Raw genomic sequence first — 19,391 nt, forward strand, 5'->3', positions numbered from 1 at the left:
GGCGAGCCATAGAAAACAAATGGATCTTTAAGAAGAAGACGGACGCAGATGGTAATGTGACCATCTACAAAGCTCGACTTGTCGCTAAGGGTTATCGACAAGTTCAAGGGGTTGACTACGATGAGACTTTCTCACCCGTAGCGAAGCTGAAGTCCGTCCGAATCATGTTAGCAATTGCCGCATACTATGATCATGAGATATGGCAGATGGACGTCAAAACGGCATTCCTTAATGGCTTCCTTAAGGAAGAGTTGTATATGATGCAGCCGGAAGGTTTTGTCGATCCTAAGAATGCTAACAAAGTGTGCAAGCTCCAGCGCTCAATCTATGGGCTGGTGCAAGCATCTCGGAGTTGGAACATTCGCTTTGATGAGATGATCAAAGCGTTTGGGTTTACACAGACTTATGGAGAAGCCTGTGTTTACAAGAAAGTGAGTGGGAGCTCTGTAGCATTTCTCATATTATATGTGGATGAGATATTATTGATGGGAAATGATATAGAATTCTTGGAAAGTATAAAGGCCTATTTGAATAAGTGTTTTTCAATGAAGGACCTTGGAGAAGCTGCTTATATATTAGGCATCAAGATCTATAGAGATAGATCAAGACGCCTCATTGGTCTTTCACAGAGTACATACCTTGACAAGATATTGAAGAAGTTCAGTATGGATCAGTCCAAGAAGGGGTTCTTGCCTGTATTGCAAGGTGTGCAATTGAGCACGGCTCAATGCCCGACCACGGCAGAAGATATAGAACAGATGAGTGTCATCCCCTATGCCTCGGCCATAGGGTCTATTATGTATGCCATGCTGTGTACCAGACCTGATATAAACCTTGCCGTAAGTTTGGTAGGAAGGTACCAAAGTAATCCCGGCAAGGAACACTGGACAGCGGTCAAGAATATCCTGAAGTACCTGAAGAGGACTAAGGATATGTTTCTCGTTTATGGAGGTGACGAAGAGCTCGTCGTAAAGGGTTACGTCGACGCTAGCTTCGACACAGATCTGGATGACTCGAAGTCACAGACCGGATACGTGTATATTTTGAATAGAGGAGCAGTAAGCTGGTGCAGTTGCAAGCAAAGCGTCGTGGCGGGATCTACATGTGAAGCGGAGTACATGGCAGCCTCAGAGGCAGCACAGGAAGCAGTCTGGATGAAGGAGTTCATTACCGACCTAGGGGTGATTCCCAATGCGTCGGGCCCAATGACTCTCTTCTGTGACAACACTGGAGCTATTGCCCTTGCGAAGGAGCCCAGGTTTCACAGGAAGACCAGGCATATCAAGCGTCGCTTCAACTCCATTCGTGAAAGTGTTCAAAATGGAGACATAGATATTTGTAAAGTACACATGGACCTGAATGTAGCAGATCCGTTGACTAAACCTCTCCCTAGGGCAAAACATGATCAACACCAGGACGCAATGGGTGTTCGATTCATCACAATGTAACTAGATTATTGACTCTAGTGCAAGTGGGAGACTGTTGGAAATATGCCCTAGAGGCAATAATAAATGATTATTATTATATTTCTTTGTTCATGGTAATTGTCTATTATTCATGCTATAATTGTATTGTCCGGAAATCGTGATACATGTGTGAATACATAGACCACAACCTGTCCCTAGTAAGCCTCTAGTTGACTAGCTCGTTGATCAAAAGATAGTCACGGTTTCCTGACTATGGACATTGGATGTCATTGATAACGGGATCACATCATTAGGAGAATGATGTGATGGACAAGACCCAATCCTAAGCATAGCATAAAAGATCGTGTAGTTTCGTTTGCTAGAGCTTTTCCAATGTCAAGTATCTTTTCCTTAGACCATGAGATCGTGCAACTCCCGGATACCATAGGAGTGCTTTGGGTGTGCCAAACGTCACAACGTAACTGGGTGACTATAAAGGTGCACTACGGGTATCTCCGAAAGTGTCTGTTGGGTTGGCACGGATCGAGACTGGGATTTGTCACTCCGTATGACGGAGAGGTATCTCTGGGCCCACTCGGTAATGCATCATCATAATGAGCTCAATGTGACTAAGGCGTTAGTCACGGGATCATGCATTGCGGTACGAGTAAAGAGACTTGCCGGTAACGAGATTGAACAAGGTATTGGGATACCGACGATCGAATCTCGGGCAAGTAACATACCGATTGACAAAGGGAATTGTATACGGGATTGATTGAATCCTCGACACCGTGGTTCATCCGATGAGATCATCGTGGAACATGTGGGAGCCAACATGGGTATCCAGATCCCGCTGTTGGTTATTGACCGGAGAGGCGTCTCGGTCATGTCTGCATGTCTCCCGAACCCGTAGGGTCTACACACTTAAGGTCCGGTGACGCTAGGGTTGTAGAGATATATGTATGCGGAAACCCGAAAGTTGTTCGGAGTCCCGGATGAGATCCCGGACGTCACGAGAGGTTCCGGAATGGTCCGGAGGTGAAGAATTATATATAGGAAGTCCAGTTTCGGCCACCGGGAAAGTTTCGGGGGTTATCGGTATTGTACCGGGACCACCGGAAGGGTCCCGGGGGTCCACCGGGTGGGGCCACCTGTCCCGGAGGGCCCCGTGGGCTGAAAGTGGAAGGGAACCAGCCCCTAGTGGGCTGGGGCGCCCCCCTTGGGCCTCCCCCCATGCGCCTAGGGTTGGGAACCCTAGGGGGGTTCCCCCTTGCCTTGGGGGGCAAGGCACCCCTTCCCCCCCACTTGGCCGCCGCCCCCCCTGGATCTGATCTCCAGGGCCGGCGTCCCCCCCAGGGGGGCCTATATAAAGGGGGGGAGGGCAGCACACAACAGCCTTGGGCGCCTCCCTACTCCCCTGCAACACCTCCTCTCTCTCTCTCTCGCAGAAGCTTAGCGAAGCCCTGCCGAGACCCGCTACATCCACCACCACGCCGTCGTGCTGCTGGATCTCCATCAACCTCTCCTTTTCCCTTGCTGGATCAAGAAGGAGGAGACGTCGCTGCACCGTACATGTGTTGAACGCGGAGGTGCCGTCCGTTCGGCACTCGGTCATCGGTGATTTGGATCACGGCGAGTACGACTCCGTCATCCACGTTCATTGGAACGCTTCCGCTCGCGATCTACAAGGGTATGTAGATGCACTCCCTTCCCCTCGTTGCTAGTACACTCCATAGATGCATCTTGGTGAACGTAGGAAAATTTTAAAATTATGCTACGATTCCCAACAGAAGAAACCTGTGATCCAACCGAACCAACAAAAGAGTCGACCAAGAAGGTCAGAAGAGGGTTTCGGAAAGAAGCGGGGGGGGGGGAGGCGAAGCGAGAATGGGTAGTGACCATGATGACGAAGAGATTCGAGGACATCTTGGCCAAGAAAGAGGTGGCATACGTCAAACGCTCCAACGTCAATGAGGCATGCAAGACCGAGAGGTTTAACATGTTGATGGCGGCGACCAACAAGAAGATAACACTCAAAGGCAAGAAGGTCATGCTCGAAAAGAAGAAGGTTGAGATTGCATGATCGGCGGCAGAGTGAGCGATGAGGCTTAGATGGCCGGTCCGGCGGGGCGATTTTTTTGCACGGACTGCCGGACTGATATTCTTTTGTGACCGGGCATGTAAAAACTATGCATACTTGTCTCTTTTTTTGGTTCTGATCGGGTACTGTGTGATCTAGCGCGCGCTATGTGATCAGGCAAATTTGAATTTCGAATTGACTGTACCTGGCCGGACATTCGAGGGATAACTATGGATGGCCGGCTCTCATATCAGTGTGTGTAGACGGTCCCCACCGGTCCACAGACGGATACATTGTCCAGCTTGGGTGTCAACAGTGGAGATGCCCTAATCTCGTTTGCTCAGAGTTTAGGGATGGGAATGATGCCTCTAGGGGAGGAGTGATGACGATGGCATCTATGTGCTGTCTTGGCGAGGCCCTCTTTGGAATGGTGTACGTGAGGTTTTTATCTGTGCCACTCAGCCGGTTGTTATAGTTTTCGCCTGATTTTTCATAATCAACTGAGCAATTTGAGTTCCTTTTTCTTCTTAATGAATGCAGAATTCTGTCATTTAGAAAAATGTTGAGAACCTGAATATCGCAATTGTATGGAAGGCAATGCAGTGATGTTACCTCCAAATAGTTGCTTCAGGGGTAATATGGCATGATAATGAATGCTGCACTTTTTGCCACTATATTCATTGCTGGATTTTTTAATTTTTCATACCTCCCAAATGATTTTGATTTGGAACTTGAATTTGTTTTTCCTTTTCAGGGGTCTGCTATTTTATTAAGAGAGTTTTATTTTTCAGGAGAGCGGATTTCTTTTATTTCTCTGTGGCGGTCTGGCGGATGAGCCCAACAACAAATGGAAATGCAGGCTCATCCACTCACGCAGAGCCTTCCTACAGCCCAGATACAGCTGCGGAACCGCCTGACGAACGGCCCATCATCGCGAGAAAATGGAGGGAAAAAGGTGCAGAAGCGAGGGAAAACTCTCTTCCCGTTCCCCAAATGCGCGCACAGATGGAAACCTACGCCGACCTCGGCCCCGACGGCGGCAACCCTGCTCCGGCGAAGCCGGCCATGGAGGAACCACGCGCCGCCACCGATGTCGCTGCAGACCCCTCCCTCGCCGGCACCGACGCGCTCCCCGCCCCCCACCCGGTACGCTCTCCCCGCAGCCCCCCGGGCACCACCCGATGGGTTCTCCGCCACCGCCCGTTTTGTTCAAATCCGTGCGTTCTAATCTCGCAGGGTACTGCCGCCGGCGCGAGGAAGCGGAAGGCCCCGGCTATGACGACGGGGAAGGCTGCCAGGAAGCCTCGCAAGCCGCAGGTCTGTAGTTTCACTGTACCCGTCCCCTCTCCTCCTGCAATCTAGGTTGGTAGTTTGATTCGTCTGATTCTGTTGCATCTGCGTTGTGCATTGTTTGGTGGTGTAGGTTGAAGAACCGATTCAGATGCCTGTGTACTACGGACTTAGAAAAGAGTTTCTCAGCGTGGAGGGGAATGATTTAGCTGAAGATTGCTCAGACCTTTTTGTAGAGAACAAATGTGCACACGTCATCGGCGAGCTACCGCTGCAGCCACAGTCCATGTCATTGGTGGATCTACAGCTCTGGGTCTTCAAGCTGTTCCGGCTCCATCCAGAAACACAAGATCTTGATATCAAGGGATTCTTCAAACAACACAAAAAGGACCTCACTGACGACGAGTCCTCCGAACCAGACTGTTCTTTGGAGTACTACCCGTGGGACATACATTATTTTAGGACCGACAAATGCTGGAGTTCCTTTGCCAATAAATTGAAGAGAAAAAGAAATGTGACGCAGAAGTTCATGTTGTATGTGCAATCTTCTGAGATCAAGCACTACCACATTTTGCTCAAAGCTGTAAGTGACGATTATTCTCAACTGGCGACGGTTGTGTTGCCCGGGACGAAAAGCCTGACGGGTCGCTTCAGCTTTGGTGCCCTTGTGGAAGACCCAACAATGACAGCTGAGGAAATTGCAGATTATCTCACTCGTCACTATGGCGAGTGGATTAGTCCTGTTGAGGCGTGGAGAGCAAAACAGTTTGCTCTGGAGAGTAAATTTGGTACCTTTTATGATTCACACAACTTTGCCCCGAGGTTACTCAAGGAAATAGCACGTAAAAACCCTGGTACTTTTGTTGACATCAAGGATGCAGAGGTTGCAGGGTGTAAAGATTTTCGAGTTCTGCAGCATACGTTTTGGGCATTTGGACAGTGCTTACAGGCCTTCTGTACCTGTCGCCCTGTGCTATGCATCAAGGGCACACCACTATGCGGGAAATATCAAGGGATGCTGTTGACTGCTGTAGCATTAGATGCTAATGATTTCTCCATTCCAGTAGCATGTGCTGTTGTCGAGGATGAGACCAAGGAAAGCTGGCTGTGGTTTCTTAGGAATTTGGAGCGAGCAGTGGTGCATCAGTCTGACGTGTGCATCATACACGACTACAAAAAGGAGTTGATTGATGCTGTGGAGGACCTTCTGAATTCCCGTGAACGACAGTGGCGTAATGCAGAAAGCCGATGGTGCATGGAAGACCTTGCTGAAAACTTCTTTGCGTATTTTGGCGACAAGAAGCTGGTGATGATGTTCAAGAAACTTTGCCAGCAGAAGCGACGCCATAAGTTTGGTAAAATCTGGAAGGAGCTAGACGAGTTGACTTCCACATATATGGCGGCAAAAGAACATGATGGTAGTAGGAAAATGCAGCAGGAATCAGTCGAGCATGATGTGGCAGAGCTTGAGGCCCTAAGTTGCAATCAACATGATTCAGTGGAGGATGTGAAGGAAGGATATCATGCCGAAGGTAGCAACAGAAAGATAACAAAGTTCTCTCACTGGATCGGTCTGAAACCAAAGGAGAAGTGGTCACTGGCATATGACAGTGATGGAGCAAGGTATGGCATCATGGGCAGTGATACAGTTGATGCATATAAGAACGATCCTATCTTGAAAGGGATCACATGCCTTCCACTCAGTGCGATAGTGGAGGTGACATTCCTGCGCTTGGTAGAGTACTTCCAAAACACAAGTGTCGCAGCAAACAAAGCGATTGGCAACCCAATAATTAACTTCCCTGAACGTGTCCAGGTTGACATGAATTCCAAAATGCAGAAATCCGAGACGCATAGATTTATGTACACATACGCTGATGAAAAGAATTATCTTGGTAAGGTAGTGGATCGAAAATTTACAGTCAAGGGAAGGAAGAGGGAGGTGACTGTTCACCTGAAGACAGACTATATCGTCGGCATTAATAAGTCTAAAGGATGCACAATTCGGAAAACTGCCACCTGTTCATGCGGCAAGCCACAGGTACTTCACAAGCCTTGCTCTCATGTCATTGCGGTCTGTTGTGAGATTGGGGTTAGCACTGCTACATACATGTCCCCATACTACAGCCTGCCCTATCTAGGTAGGACCTGGAGGCAAAAATTCAATAAGTTCTCACACGACTACAGAGATACCATACCACACTGCTTCAGAGGTATCATAACATTTGAAGGTGAAACACCAACTTGGATCCCAGACAAAAGATTGGAGTGTGGCCTTCCTGTTTGTCTGTCGCCGGACTGCGTACAAACTGTCGTGGTCGAGGAAGAGCATTGCAGAACTGAAGATGGAGCAGTTGCAGGCAATCATGAAACCTAGAGACACTCAGAAGAACCTAGCCAGATTTGAGATTCTAATCTCATCTGTCAAACTCTGAAGTTATTCATATTTTGGACGCTTAGTATGCGTTTTAGCCGATGAAGTTAGCTATCCTAGGCAAACTCTGAACCTCTGTTATTATTCGCGATGCTTCCATGTTGCACTGGAAACCGAACTTCTTATATATTTGCTAGTACTAGGTTGCAGTTTGGTATCTGAATTTCTTGCTTGATTTGTGTTTTCTTGAAACTCTTGTATGCTCAAATGCTAAATCCTCCGAGAAGACACCACTTCTTGGCTGATAGTGTGACATGCATACCACTTCAGTTTATGAAATTGTCAGTAGAAGCACTTGATAGACTCCAGTAATCTTAGTATATCAAGCAACCATTTACTGTCAGCAGTTCAAGTTTCTCTGAGCACGCACTGCTCAGGATTACAAACTACATAAGTAGTAAGATTCTGTAAGGGCAGTGACAACCTACGTGACATGTGGGAAGTAGAGTAAGGTGCACGTTGTTTTGGTACCTCAGAAGCAGTGCAAGACCAGTTTCAGTTTTCATGTGCTGTTACAGATTACAGATACTGCTTGTTTTAAGGTGCAGACACGGGCAAAGAGGTTCAGGGTTCAAAATCCTTGCCTTCTTTTTGTTACCATTGGCTTCAGGATAATTCTCTCTGGTAGCAAGGTTGCGGCCAATGTCTGTGCATCGTGAAAAATGCTTTTTTCTTTCTTACAAATTTCACATAACAAATTCATAGATACTCCCGGCGGTAAACAATTTTTTAATTTAAAATTTGCCCCTCAATTCTTTTTTTTTTTGCGGGAGAAAAGAGATTCTCATTACTCACGGAGACTTCTCGGTCATTATCAAGTTTACAACAAAATCTATTCCTGAATGTGGCCATACTGCAGTACGGGGAGTGCTACGGCCGTACGCGACAAGTTCATGACTAACTTTATTCTGCGACCAACAACAAAGAGTAAAAGAAATCTCTCTATCATCAGTTGAGGCCAGTCTCTGAATCTCCTTAACCAATATGTGATGCATTGATCGATCCTCGAAATTTGCTGTGATCAATGACACCGCCTCCACGCTGTCAAGCTCGACCAAAATGGGCAGCACCGTCCGATGGAGGGCCAGTTCCAGCCCTTCCTGACACGCCGCTAGCTCTGCACCCAGCGCCCTATCACATGTACGGATTTCCCGACAAGCGCTATAGATAATATCTCCATGTGCATCCTGGAGTATCATACCACCTCCTGCCATACCTGTGGACGGAATGAAGCTCCCCAACGCAGCTCTTCCTTAGGCTCGGCATTGGCCTTATAGGCTGACGGAAGGGCATTGAGCACCATTTTTCCTTTGACAACGTCACCATTGGGATACTGCTTTTTTTTAAGAAAAGGAGGATGACCCCCGGCCTATGCATCTAGGAGATGCATGTTGGAAATATGCCCTAGAGGCAATAATAAATTGGTTATTATTATATTTCCTTGTTCATGATAATCGTTTATTATCCATGCTAGAATTGTATTGATAGGAAACTCAGATACATGTGGGATACATAGACAACACCATGTCCCTAGTAAGCCTCTAGTTGACTAGCTCGTTGATCAATAGATGGTTACGGTTTCCTGACCATGGACATTGGATGTCGTTGATAACGGGATCACATCATTAGGAGAATGATGTGATGGACAAGACTCAATCCTAAGCCTAGCACAAGATCGTGTAGTTCGTTTGCTAAGAGCTTTTCTAATGTCAAGTATCATTTCCTTAGACCATGAGATTGTGCAACTCCCGGATACCGTAGGAATGTTTTGGGTGTACCAAACGTCACAACGTAACTAGGTGGCTATAAAGGTGCACTACAGGTATCTCCGAAAGTGTCTGTTGGGTTGGCACGAATCGAGACTGGGATTTGTCACTCTGTGTAAACGGAGAGGTATCTCTGGGCCCACTCGGTAGGACATCATCATAATGTGCACAATGTGACCAAGGAGTTGATCACGGGATGATGTGAGTTACGGAACGAGTAAAGAGACTTGCCGGTAACGAGATTGAACAAGGTATCGGGATACCGACGATCGAATCTCGGGCAAGTAACATACCGATAGACAAAGGGAATTGAATACGGGATTGATTGAATCCCCGACATCGTGGTTCATCCGATGAGATCATCGTGGAACATGTGGGAGCCAACATGGGTATCCAGATCCCGCTGTTGGTTATTGGCCGGAGAACGTCTCGGTCATGTCTGCATGATTCCCGAACCCGTAGGGTCTACACACTTAAGGTTCGATGACGCTAGGGTTATAAAGGAAGTTTGTATGTGGTTACCGAATGTTGTTCGGAGTCCCGGATGAGATCCCGGACGTCACGAGGATTCCGGAATGGTCCGGAGGTAAAGATTTATATATGGAAAGTCCTGTTTTGGTCACCGGAAAAGTTTCGGGTGCTATCGGTAATGTACCGGGACCACCGGAGGGTCCCGGGGGTCCACCAGGTGGGGCCACCGGGACCAGAGGGCTGCGTGGGCCAAGTGTGGGAGGGGACCAACCCCAGGTGGGCCGGTGCGCCCCCCCACAAGAGGCCCAGGGCGCAGGAAGGGGGGGAAGGGGGAAACCCTAGGCTCAGATGGGCCTAAGGCCCATCTAGTGGGGCGCCCCCCTCTCTCCCCCCTTGGCCGCCCCCCAAGCCCCATCTAGGGCTGGCCGCACCCCTTGGGGGGGGACCCTAGATGGGGGCGCAGCCCTCCCCCTCCCCTATATATATTGGGGTTTTGGGGCTGCCATACACATGAGAACACATCTCCCTCATAGCGCAGCCCTACCCCTCTCCCTCCTCCTCTCCCGCGGTGCTTGGCGAAGCCCTGCAGGATTGCCACGCTCCTCCATCACCACCACGCCGTCGTGCTGCTGCTGGATGGAGTCTTCCCCAACCTCTCCCTCTCTCCTTGCTGGATCAAGGCGTGGGAGACGTCACCGGGCTGCACGTGTGTTGAACGCGGAGGCGCCGTGGTTCAGCGCTTAGATCGGAATCAACCGCGATCTGAATCGCTACGAGTACGACTCCCTCATCCGCGTTCTTGCAGCGCTTCCGCATCGCGATCTACAAGGGTATGTAGATGCACTCCCCTTCCCCTCGTTGCTAGATTACTCCATAGATTGATCTTGGTGATGCGTAGAAAATTTTGAATTTCTGCTACGTTCTCCAACAATGCATGCGGCCACTTTATTGATTATTCTCGAGAACCTTACAAAGTATTGCAACAATATGCCTGAATCCGCCATCTTGGCAACATATGCCACTACTCCTATCCATATGAAGGGGTGCTAGCTGGGCCAAATACCCAGACCACTCACCTAAGCCTATCATCAAAAGCCAGAAGCCCTAGCCAAGCCACATACCAGGTCTGGGGCATAAACTGGTCTGGCGCACTCACATGTGTCGTCGCACGCCATCTTCCACAGGCCCGTCTTCAGAGTAGATATTGAGGCTTCTACCTTGTCAGGCCACTCGGCCATCGACGCCACCATGACGCCAGACAGCTACCTCCTCCTGCGCGAGTCCATCACCGCGCATCGGGCGCCGAGTCTCCACTGCACCACGCCGTTGAGATCCGCCGTCATCAATGTGTAGGATGAAGCACCACTCCACCAAAAAAGCCGCTCACTGGTCCCTCGATCCCGTGTACGCCTCCAAGAATGACGCCCCCAAGGAGGAAACGACACCAACGCGCCGCCGCCATTGGGATACTGCTGGAGGCACAAAAGCGAGCTAATATATCCATGCAGGAACCGGCGAGAAGCTTCAGTAGGCGGAGGCCTTTTCTCATGTGTTATCTCGTTCCGCACGTAACAAATCCTCCACATGGTCATCAGTACGACCATACGCGCCGTCTTGTCCAGTGGTTCGAGGGGAGTAAGAGCCACTCCGGCCCGAGTTGTAGATTGCTTCGACCGTCAGGATGTGCCAATCGAGCGCCATGGCATTGCCATAATTCCTTCGCAAGGGGGCACCTGCACAACGCATGGAACTCATCCTCTCGTTCCACACCACAAATGGGAGAAACGTTAGATATCTCAATGTGACGAAAGAATTTGTTTGACCAAGTAGCTAGTGAGTTGGTCACAATCCTTCAAGTGAACACGTGTACCTTCGGGAGAGCAGGACACCCCCATATGGTCTTCCAGATGGCGTGACGATCATCTGGTGCCCTGCTCATGGCGGTGGCCGATGTGCACTCGCGCTCGTCCATAGCAAACCGGTAGGCAGAACGAACGGTGAAGATGCCGTTCTTCTCCGACGCCCAGGTGATGATGTCGTCGGTGACGCGAGGTGATGTGCGGATACTGGTTGCAGTGTCTAAGCGGCGGAGACAAGGTGGGGGCCGGTGGGGGCAAATGGCCCCCCTATGATCCACTAACTGCTTACTTCTATTCTATCTATACTTCTATACTTATACTTATTACTTATTTTACTTATTATTACTATTAATATTACTATTAAAAAAGCAAACATGAACTCTCCTAGAGACATACCACAAAGTGTACACAGGATTACCAGAGACGTTCGATTAATCTAACCAAATCACATCTAACAGTCTATATTACATCAAGGGTCTGTCACGCAAATGAACGATCCAGATTAAATGTTCTGCCAGCAGACGCGCCTCCCTTGGTCCTCAATTAGCGGGGATAGGGAATTTCTATCCCGTAATCTTCTCTCTGCCCTCACAACACGTTGCCTCTCCTCCTTCCCCACGGACGCGAGCACAGATCGCCCGCCACCGCCCACCGCTCCTCCTCTGCTGGCTGCTGCCCCATGGGGGCGTGTGCAGATTGACGTCGCCGCTGTCCGCTCCTCTTCTGCTGCTGCACGGACGCGTAACACAGGACTCAATCGCCACTGTCCGCTCCTCCTCTACTGCCACAAGGATGTGACCACAGGCCGCCGTCTGCCGCTTGCCGCTCTCCTCTGTGGCCTAATCGATGCGAGCGAGGGTCTCCGGCACCACCGTCCGCTCCACCTCTGCTGCCACACAGACGTGAGCGGGGGGCGCCGTGGCCGCCTGCCGCTGTCCTCTGCTGACCCACGGGTGCGAGCGCAGTCTGCCGCCGTCGCCACGTTGAGGCTCTCGCCACCAAGCCACCGAACTTTGATCAGGTAAAAATTCAAAAAAAACTTTGATCAGGTACGAACTTTGATCAGATTGTCTTTACCTTAACATCAAGCCGCCGGCTGCGTGTAGAAAGCTAGCGCACGAGAAACACCAACTCTCCCCACATATTCAATTATTAAGAGTACCATAATTAGAAGAATCTGCAATTTGCGACAACGAAATTAATAATGGCTAAAATGATGGATATCAGTCAAAGTTCATGGGCAGATTCGCGGATTTGGGTCAAAATTCAGAAATACAAAGAGTAACAAAAAAAAACTTGAATACAATTATGCTGCTATTTCTTAATATACTACAATGACCTATAATATAGAGTTTATGTGCTTTGCATGAAACTGAATGCATGGCACTGAACATATCTCTAATTTCTTCTGTTCTATATACGTAAGCACATAATTGAGTACTGACATCCAGCTTGGGTAAACGAAAGAATTAGCAACATAATTTAGGAGATGCCTATCTTTTGTAGCATGGAAGTCAGATATTCAACAAGTTCTGTATCAACAAGACTCTGAGCATGTCTTTTCGCCTAAGAGAAAACAGTGACATCCCAATTGATAATAGGAAAAGGTAGACTCGGCTCCTCCACTCATGCTTCTCTGAATTACTACTTGCTAAATCCAGTACATGCTTCTCTGAATTTATACAAGCTAAGTTCAGTACATGCTTCTCTGAATGTTGGCCTGCCAATTATTGGTAATGTATTGCATACTTGAGAGTACTGTATGCAGTCTATTTGTGCCAACAGATTACCACATTTTTATGTCAATTTTAGGCCATTTGTGCTTCTCTGAATGTCCCTTGATTGCTTGTCAAATCTTCTTGTAAGGGAAGCAAGCTTGAATTCACTGGAACTTACAATGTATGGTTACCAACATTATTATGGCCATGCAGTCATTTTGGCCATTTATGTAGTAACTCATCAGACTTTCTACAATCGAGAGTATGTGTGCATGTTTTTAGGTTCAATGGTTTGAGTTTTATGAACCAAATGGCTGTCCAGTTGCTTATGCTGTTGGCAACACAAGCATATAGAGCTACAATTATCAATCGCTTTTCTGAGACAGCACATTGAAAAATTAAACACTTGAAAAGGCTGCAAGCGAAGAGAACGTACCTCAGAATGGGGTTGCTTGCGAATATGAAAGCAAGGTGCACTTGGTGTGTATACATCATCCGGTGAATTCAAGCTTGCTTCCCTTACAAGAAGATTTGACAAAAAAATAAGCAATCAAGGGAACATTTGACAGTCATAATTAGACTAAGCTAGGAAGATGTACCTGCACTGTAGCTAAAACACTAGAACCCAACTTCATGGTGTACCTGTCCCTTAGTTGTTTCTATCAGAGCTAAACCTGCATGCATTTTGACAATAGTTAGATAAAAAAATATTATTTACATAGCATTCATTTGAGTTACAGAAGCTATGTAAATGCATGTTGATTGCCTCAATGATCTGGAAAGTTTTCTACTTCGCAACTACAGACTGCTAGCAACTGGATATACAATTCAAATTAATTCACAACAGCGTCTTGTGTTAAACCAGTGCAGCCATAGCATGGGCATTTTTCAAGCTAATATTAATCTTTACAAATAACTCTTAAGTGAATTATTCAATTTACAAATAACTCTAAATAAAAAGGAGGCAGGACATATAAACCTTGAATACTTCAATATCTTCCCTTCTAATTGATGTTGTCAAACAAAAAAAACTTGCAGAAACTTGCACAAACCAATCTTTAGAATAAAACAATATATGCTCGAGCATTTGTACATGTCCAATATCATGTAAATGGCTGCGTCATTCCATCATCTGGTTTCAAACAAAATTTAAGAACAATTCTTAACCTCCTTTCAAATTTAATTTGCAAAGCTTGGAAATACTCAACTGCATGGCCATGTAAAGCTTGGAAATAATCATTTGTGATGCTATTCATCACCCAGGGTGCAGAATAAGTTATTTTTCACCCGAGGTAATCTTACGATCACTTCATAAATAAATTACATTTGAAATTCAAATAGTTACATTCCTATTGATTCACTATGTAAAATTTGGTATAAGAAAATAAAAAATATAGGTCATAAGACAAAAAAATTTGAAATTTATGTATATTTAACACTATATTTTTACGTTTGTAATTTTACATAACATAAAATATTTTTTACGGCGATTATATATTTTTTACGGTCTCTTATTACATCAGAAATAAGACAAAACTTACAGAACGTAAAATTACAGTGCATTGGTGTTAAAATAGAGGGGGTGAAGAATAACTATTCCTCACCCAGGGTGACGAATAGTCAATCCCTATATATATATATATATATATATATATATATATATATATATATATATATATAGGGATTTCAGTTCAGAAGGACTATCTGAATGCCATATTTAAAATAATAAAATAGTATATATAGTACCATATGGTAGTATATGAGACATGTGGGGTAACTACCACCGGGTGGTAGGATGGATTTTCCCTATATATAGACATGTGGGGTAACTACCACCGGGTGGTAGGATGGATTTTCCCTATATATAGACATGTGGGGTAACTACCATCGGGTGGTAGGATGAATTTTCCCTATATATATATATATATATATATATATATATATATATATATATATATATATATAGAGAGAGAGAGAGAGAGAGAGAGGTAACTACCACCGGGTGGTAGGATGGATTTCCCCGGTGGTAGTTACCCCACATGTCTCATATACTACCATACGGTACTATATATACTATTTTATTATTTTAAATATGTTCATATACTATATCTAAGCTATTTCAAAGCAAGTTACATGAAAAAATTGCATATGAGCCCATAGTTTTTGTTATATTTGTGAAACACGTACATATTTGTACGTAAAAAAGAGCATACCCAAAAAATGGTACATACTACCTAAAAATTAGTATATATACTACCTAATCATTGTTATATACTACATACTACACATACATACTCTCGGTTTCGACAGATACTACATACAACATACAAAACGCAAGTGGTGGTAACTACCACTGCTTGTAGGAAACATTTGTCCTATATATATATTTCTTCTCTTTAATGCCCCAAAACCTGTTTTTTCAGATAGACAGCAATGCTTCTTGTCAGAAATGAGAACACGGAGTAGCTATAGCATCCAGAATTACATGTAAGAATGTTCAGACCAAGCAAGACTAATCAAATATGCCTGATTGGTATGTCATTATATAGAGATATTATGTACTCATTGTGAATAAACTACAAATAAGTTCCAACTTAAGACTGCAATTGTACCTCTGTAAAAGAGCAGTTTCCACAGCCTATAGAATTGCATAACCAATTAATTACAGAAAAACATTTCTGATTATTAGATCACACTTATGCACAATAGCTAAAGCGGCCGAAGCGTGGGGCTGTGGCTACGGCGGCAGCGTCAAGGCGCAGGCGGCGCCATTGGACAGAGCCAAACCAAGCAGAGGGGGGATGACGAAATACCAGTCACAGGCGAGGAGGGGAGGCCATCGACCATCCACTCTGGAGCATGTCGTACTTGGCCACACGGTGAGGCTCGCGACACGCCCAACCCATCGGAGCAACGCGTCCTCGCCGGCGCTCCTCGGCGCTTGATCCGATTCTGCCTCGTGTCCCGCGGGAGGAGGAGGGAGGCGCCGCATAGCCCTCCAGCGCTCGCGTCGACCGAGGATCTGGTGGAGACGAAGTCTGCGCCTCCGCCGATGGATGTGGAGAGGCAAGGGAAGGGAGGCTGTCTCAGCAGCGGTGGGGACTGAGGAGGCAGGGGAGGGGCGTTCCTTGCCGAAGCAGCGTACAGCAAGGGAGGAGGGTCCCTGCGCCGGCGGCGGGAGGCAGTGTACAGCAAGGATGGACGCGCTGCTTGTCGATGTCCGTGCGAGAGAGAGATAGAGAGAAACAGAGGGAGGAAGATGAGGGTGTGGCAGTGGAGTGGAGTGTGTGGCCACGCGGTGTGTGTGTTCGACGAGTGTCAATTTTTTTTGAGAGATTTCGCATACCATTAAACAAATGTCAAATTACAACACGAAATTGTGAAAATCACGAGAAAGAAAGAGAAAAGACACATGCCCAAGAACATATGCAAGAAAACCTCACTGGAGAAAATTTCTGCAACCGTCATCTTGACTACTTGCCGTCTTCGGAGACAGAGAAACACCATCGTCCATAAGGACTTTGTGAGCCGAAAAAGAGGCCTGCCACCGGCAAGGCCATTATCGCTGTAGCAGTAAACAGCATAAAACTACTACTTTATAGGCTAGGGTTTCAAAAAACTACTGATTTTTAATTTTTCTCAAATAACTACCAAATCAGAGGTCGGCTGTTTCAAAAAGCCCAAATTGCCGAATGCTTATCTATTGACCGTGATTATGACAGGTCGGACCCGCACCTAAACGAAGCTCTAGTTTGACCGTTAACTGACATGTGGGGCCCACATGTCAGCTTTTCTTTTCTTCTTCTCTTTCCTTCTCTCCTCTTCCTCCTGTACTCTCTCTCTCTTATCTTCAACCAGACCGGCGACCATGTCCCCTTCCCTCGCATGCCCACTCCGCCGGCGACCCTTTCCCCTCCCCTGTCACGCCCACCCCGCCGGCGACCCGCTCACTCCCCTCGTGCGCCCACCTCGTGCGACCCGCTCCTTCCCCTCAGGTCGCCACACCGCCGCGCGCCATGGGGAGCTGCCTGGGGCGCCGCCAGCCATGGGTCTCCGCTCAGGTCCCCTGCTGCCGCCCGCCATGGGGAGCACCTGGGGGTTGCCGCAGGCGAGGCAGAGCGTGGCGGCGACCACACGCGAGGGACGGCATGGCGGCGGCCACAGGCGAGGGGCGGCGTGGATCCGGTCACTACGGGCGTGGCTCGCCGGCTGCAGGCGATGCACGGCGTCGGCCCGGAGGAGGTGGCATCGCGGCCATGGCGGGTGCGCCGGAGGACCTGATTGCTTTTTTTTGAAAACTTCCAGGGACCTGATTGCTTTTTTAGAAAATTTCCAGGGACCTGATTGCTTTTTCAGACACTGGCATGTGGCCCCCACATGTAAGTTAACGATCAAACAAACGGTCAACCAAACGGTGCGTTTAGTGGCGGGCCCGACCTGTCATAAACATGTTTAATTTTTTAACAAAGAGGATTTTGGGTTTTTTGAAACAGCCAACCCCTGACTTGGTAGTTATCAGCGGAAAAAATAAATTCGGTAGTTTTTTGGAACCCTAGCCTGTAAAGTAGTAGTTTTATGCAATTTACTCTCATTGTGGCCAATCAACTGGGGATCATCCCCGTGCTTCTCGAAACCCAGATCCGTTGCATACCGTCGATGTTGTCGAGGTAGAACATCGGTACCGCCACCCACTAGCCTCCAACCTTGTTCTTGGACCTTTATCTTCCCCCAAACAAAGGCGACACCACACAAGATGAAATCTGCCATAGACACAATGAACGCCACCAGATCCATCGCTCCAAGAAAACGATAGAATATGGTTCCCACAGATCCCTCGATTTCACCACCGAGGATGTCATCGAGATGGGGCTGAGATCGGGGAAATTTTATTCCAAACGCCAGCACACCGCCATCCAAACGCCGCCGTGGGACACATTAAACCTAACCCTAACTACAGCTGAGGCAGAGAGCCGGGGTTCCCCCACCCATCCGTTGTCCGCGGCCTCGCCAGCAAAGTACGGGAGGAGGTGGTCGCCTCCCTGATCGCTTTTTCATGGACGAGGGAGCGAAGCGGTTAGTGCACGCGATTTGGGGGCGATTGTTAGTGTCATTTTTTTATCAAGTCTGCCCGTTAGGTCGTGCTTTAGGTTGTGAATAATACTCCATATATTTTTGCGGGAAAGGTTGTGATTAATATAAAGAACCCATTGACATTTATATATTAATTTAAAAACATTAAGATTTTTCGATATTTTTTTGTAAAATAATATATGTCTGATGGGGATGAAGGTATAGAAAATATATGTTACTACCATGGATCCACAGAAGCAATTTTGATACATATTTTAAAGTTCACTAAGAGTAAAGCAACAAACAATATCTATGTCATGCGCATAAAGATGTGGACCTTTATAGGAGAATAAATAGTGTATACCGTTGCTTAATATTTTATTTTTAAATTGTTGCTTCAAAATGGGATTGAATTGTAATTTGGAAACTAATAATAATATATTTATATTTTATATTTTCATGCTTTATCGAATTTATAAAATTTCATGTGTGTGAATCGTGCATTGCACTCGCATACTTACACTGTTAGGCCCATGATACCCTATTTAAGTGGCAAAAACTGAATAAAAAATCAACTCGATAAAAAATAAATGGATTTCAAAGAACATGTGTCATATTTGATAGACGTGCGTTGCGCGTGCACGCTTACTAGTGTCCTCTTAATAATATTTCAAAGTGAAGAAAGAAATTCGTTAGCACATGGTTTGGCCTTTGTTATCACGAGCTCGATTGATTTGGCGCCTTCCAATTCTAGATCCCGGCTCCGCCACCGAGTGCCTCCTGAGTCCTGAATTCCATTAAATGCAGAAACTTGATACAGTACTAGAATGTCAGACTGTGGAGTGTGTTGACACGCTGCTTTCAGCTCAACTGTACATGTGCCGATCGAGCGGTCACCGACACGCTCCGTTGCCACGTCCGCCTCGTGTTGTGCATGCATGTAGTCTCCGGCGTTGCTCTTCCGAGAATTAATTACTAATTAAATCAGAATGTGTATCAGGCCCATCCACTCTATGCCGTTGGTCAATCCTTTGCTGATGATCATGCATGCACGGGGAGTATATGACCGATCGAGACTTCTTCGTCGAGCATCCATATTTGTTTGTTTATATTGGGGAAAGAAATGATGGGAACAACAACATCCTCACGTTGCACCCATGGAGAATAAAGCGATGCTCCTACCAATTAATCAATGAAGTTGTATAAGCTGTTTGATGATGTAACATGATTTTTCAGAAGGTCGCTGCTTCCAAGATCTTTCTGGACAAGTAGACGATCTTTCCGGGCTTTTGTTTAT

The 19,391-nt window shown here is 46.8% G+C and overlaps 1 protein-coding gene and 1 long non-coding RNA gene across 2 annotated transcripts; one reads left to right on the top strand and one right to left on the bottom strand.

The window, feature by feature from the left end:
* The first annotated feature begins 4,442 nt into the window (after nucleotides 1–4,442).
* On the top strand, nucleotides 4,443–7,385 carry LOC109774436 (uncharacterized). Its single transcript, XM_020333154.4, has 3 exons — nucleotides 4,443–4,632; nucleotides 4,723–4,803; nucleotides 4,910–7,385. The coding sequence occupies exons 1-3, from the start codon at nucleotides 4,480–4,482 to the stop codon at nucleotides 7,151–7,153; spliced, it is 2,478 nt and encodes an 825-aa protein (XP_020188743.3). The 5' UTR covers nucleotides 4,443–4,479; the 3' UTR covers nucleotides 7,154–7,385.
* Nucleotides 7,386–11,878: 4,493 nt separating this feature from the next.
* On the bottom strand, nucleotides 11,879–14,597 carry LOC141041550 (uncharacterized). The gene is made up of 2 exons (XR_012201900.1): nucleotides 13,461–14,597; nucleotides 11,879–12,483 (listed from the first exon to the last, which is right to left on the bottom strand). It is a non-coding gene; the product is annotated as an uncharacterized lncRNA (long non-coding RNA).
* Nucleotides 14,598–19,391: the final 4,794 nt, after the last annotated feature.

Source organism: Aegilops tauschii, chromosome 2 (genome assembly GCF_002575655.3).
Source record: "Aegilops tauschii subsp. strangulata cultivar AL8/78 chromosome 2, Aet v6.0, whole genome shotgun sequence".
In the NCBI taxonomy this organism is placed as follows: domain Eukaryota; kingdom Viridiplantae; phylum Streptophyta; class Magnoliopsida; order Poales; family Poaceae; genus Aegilops; species Aegilops tauschii.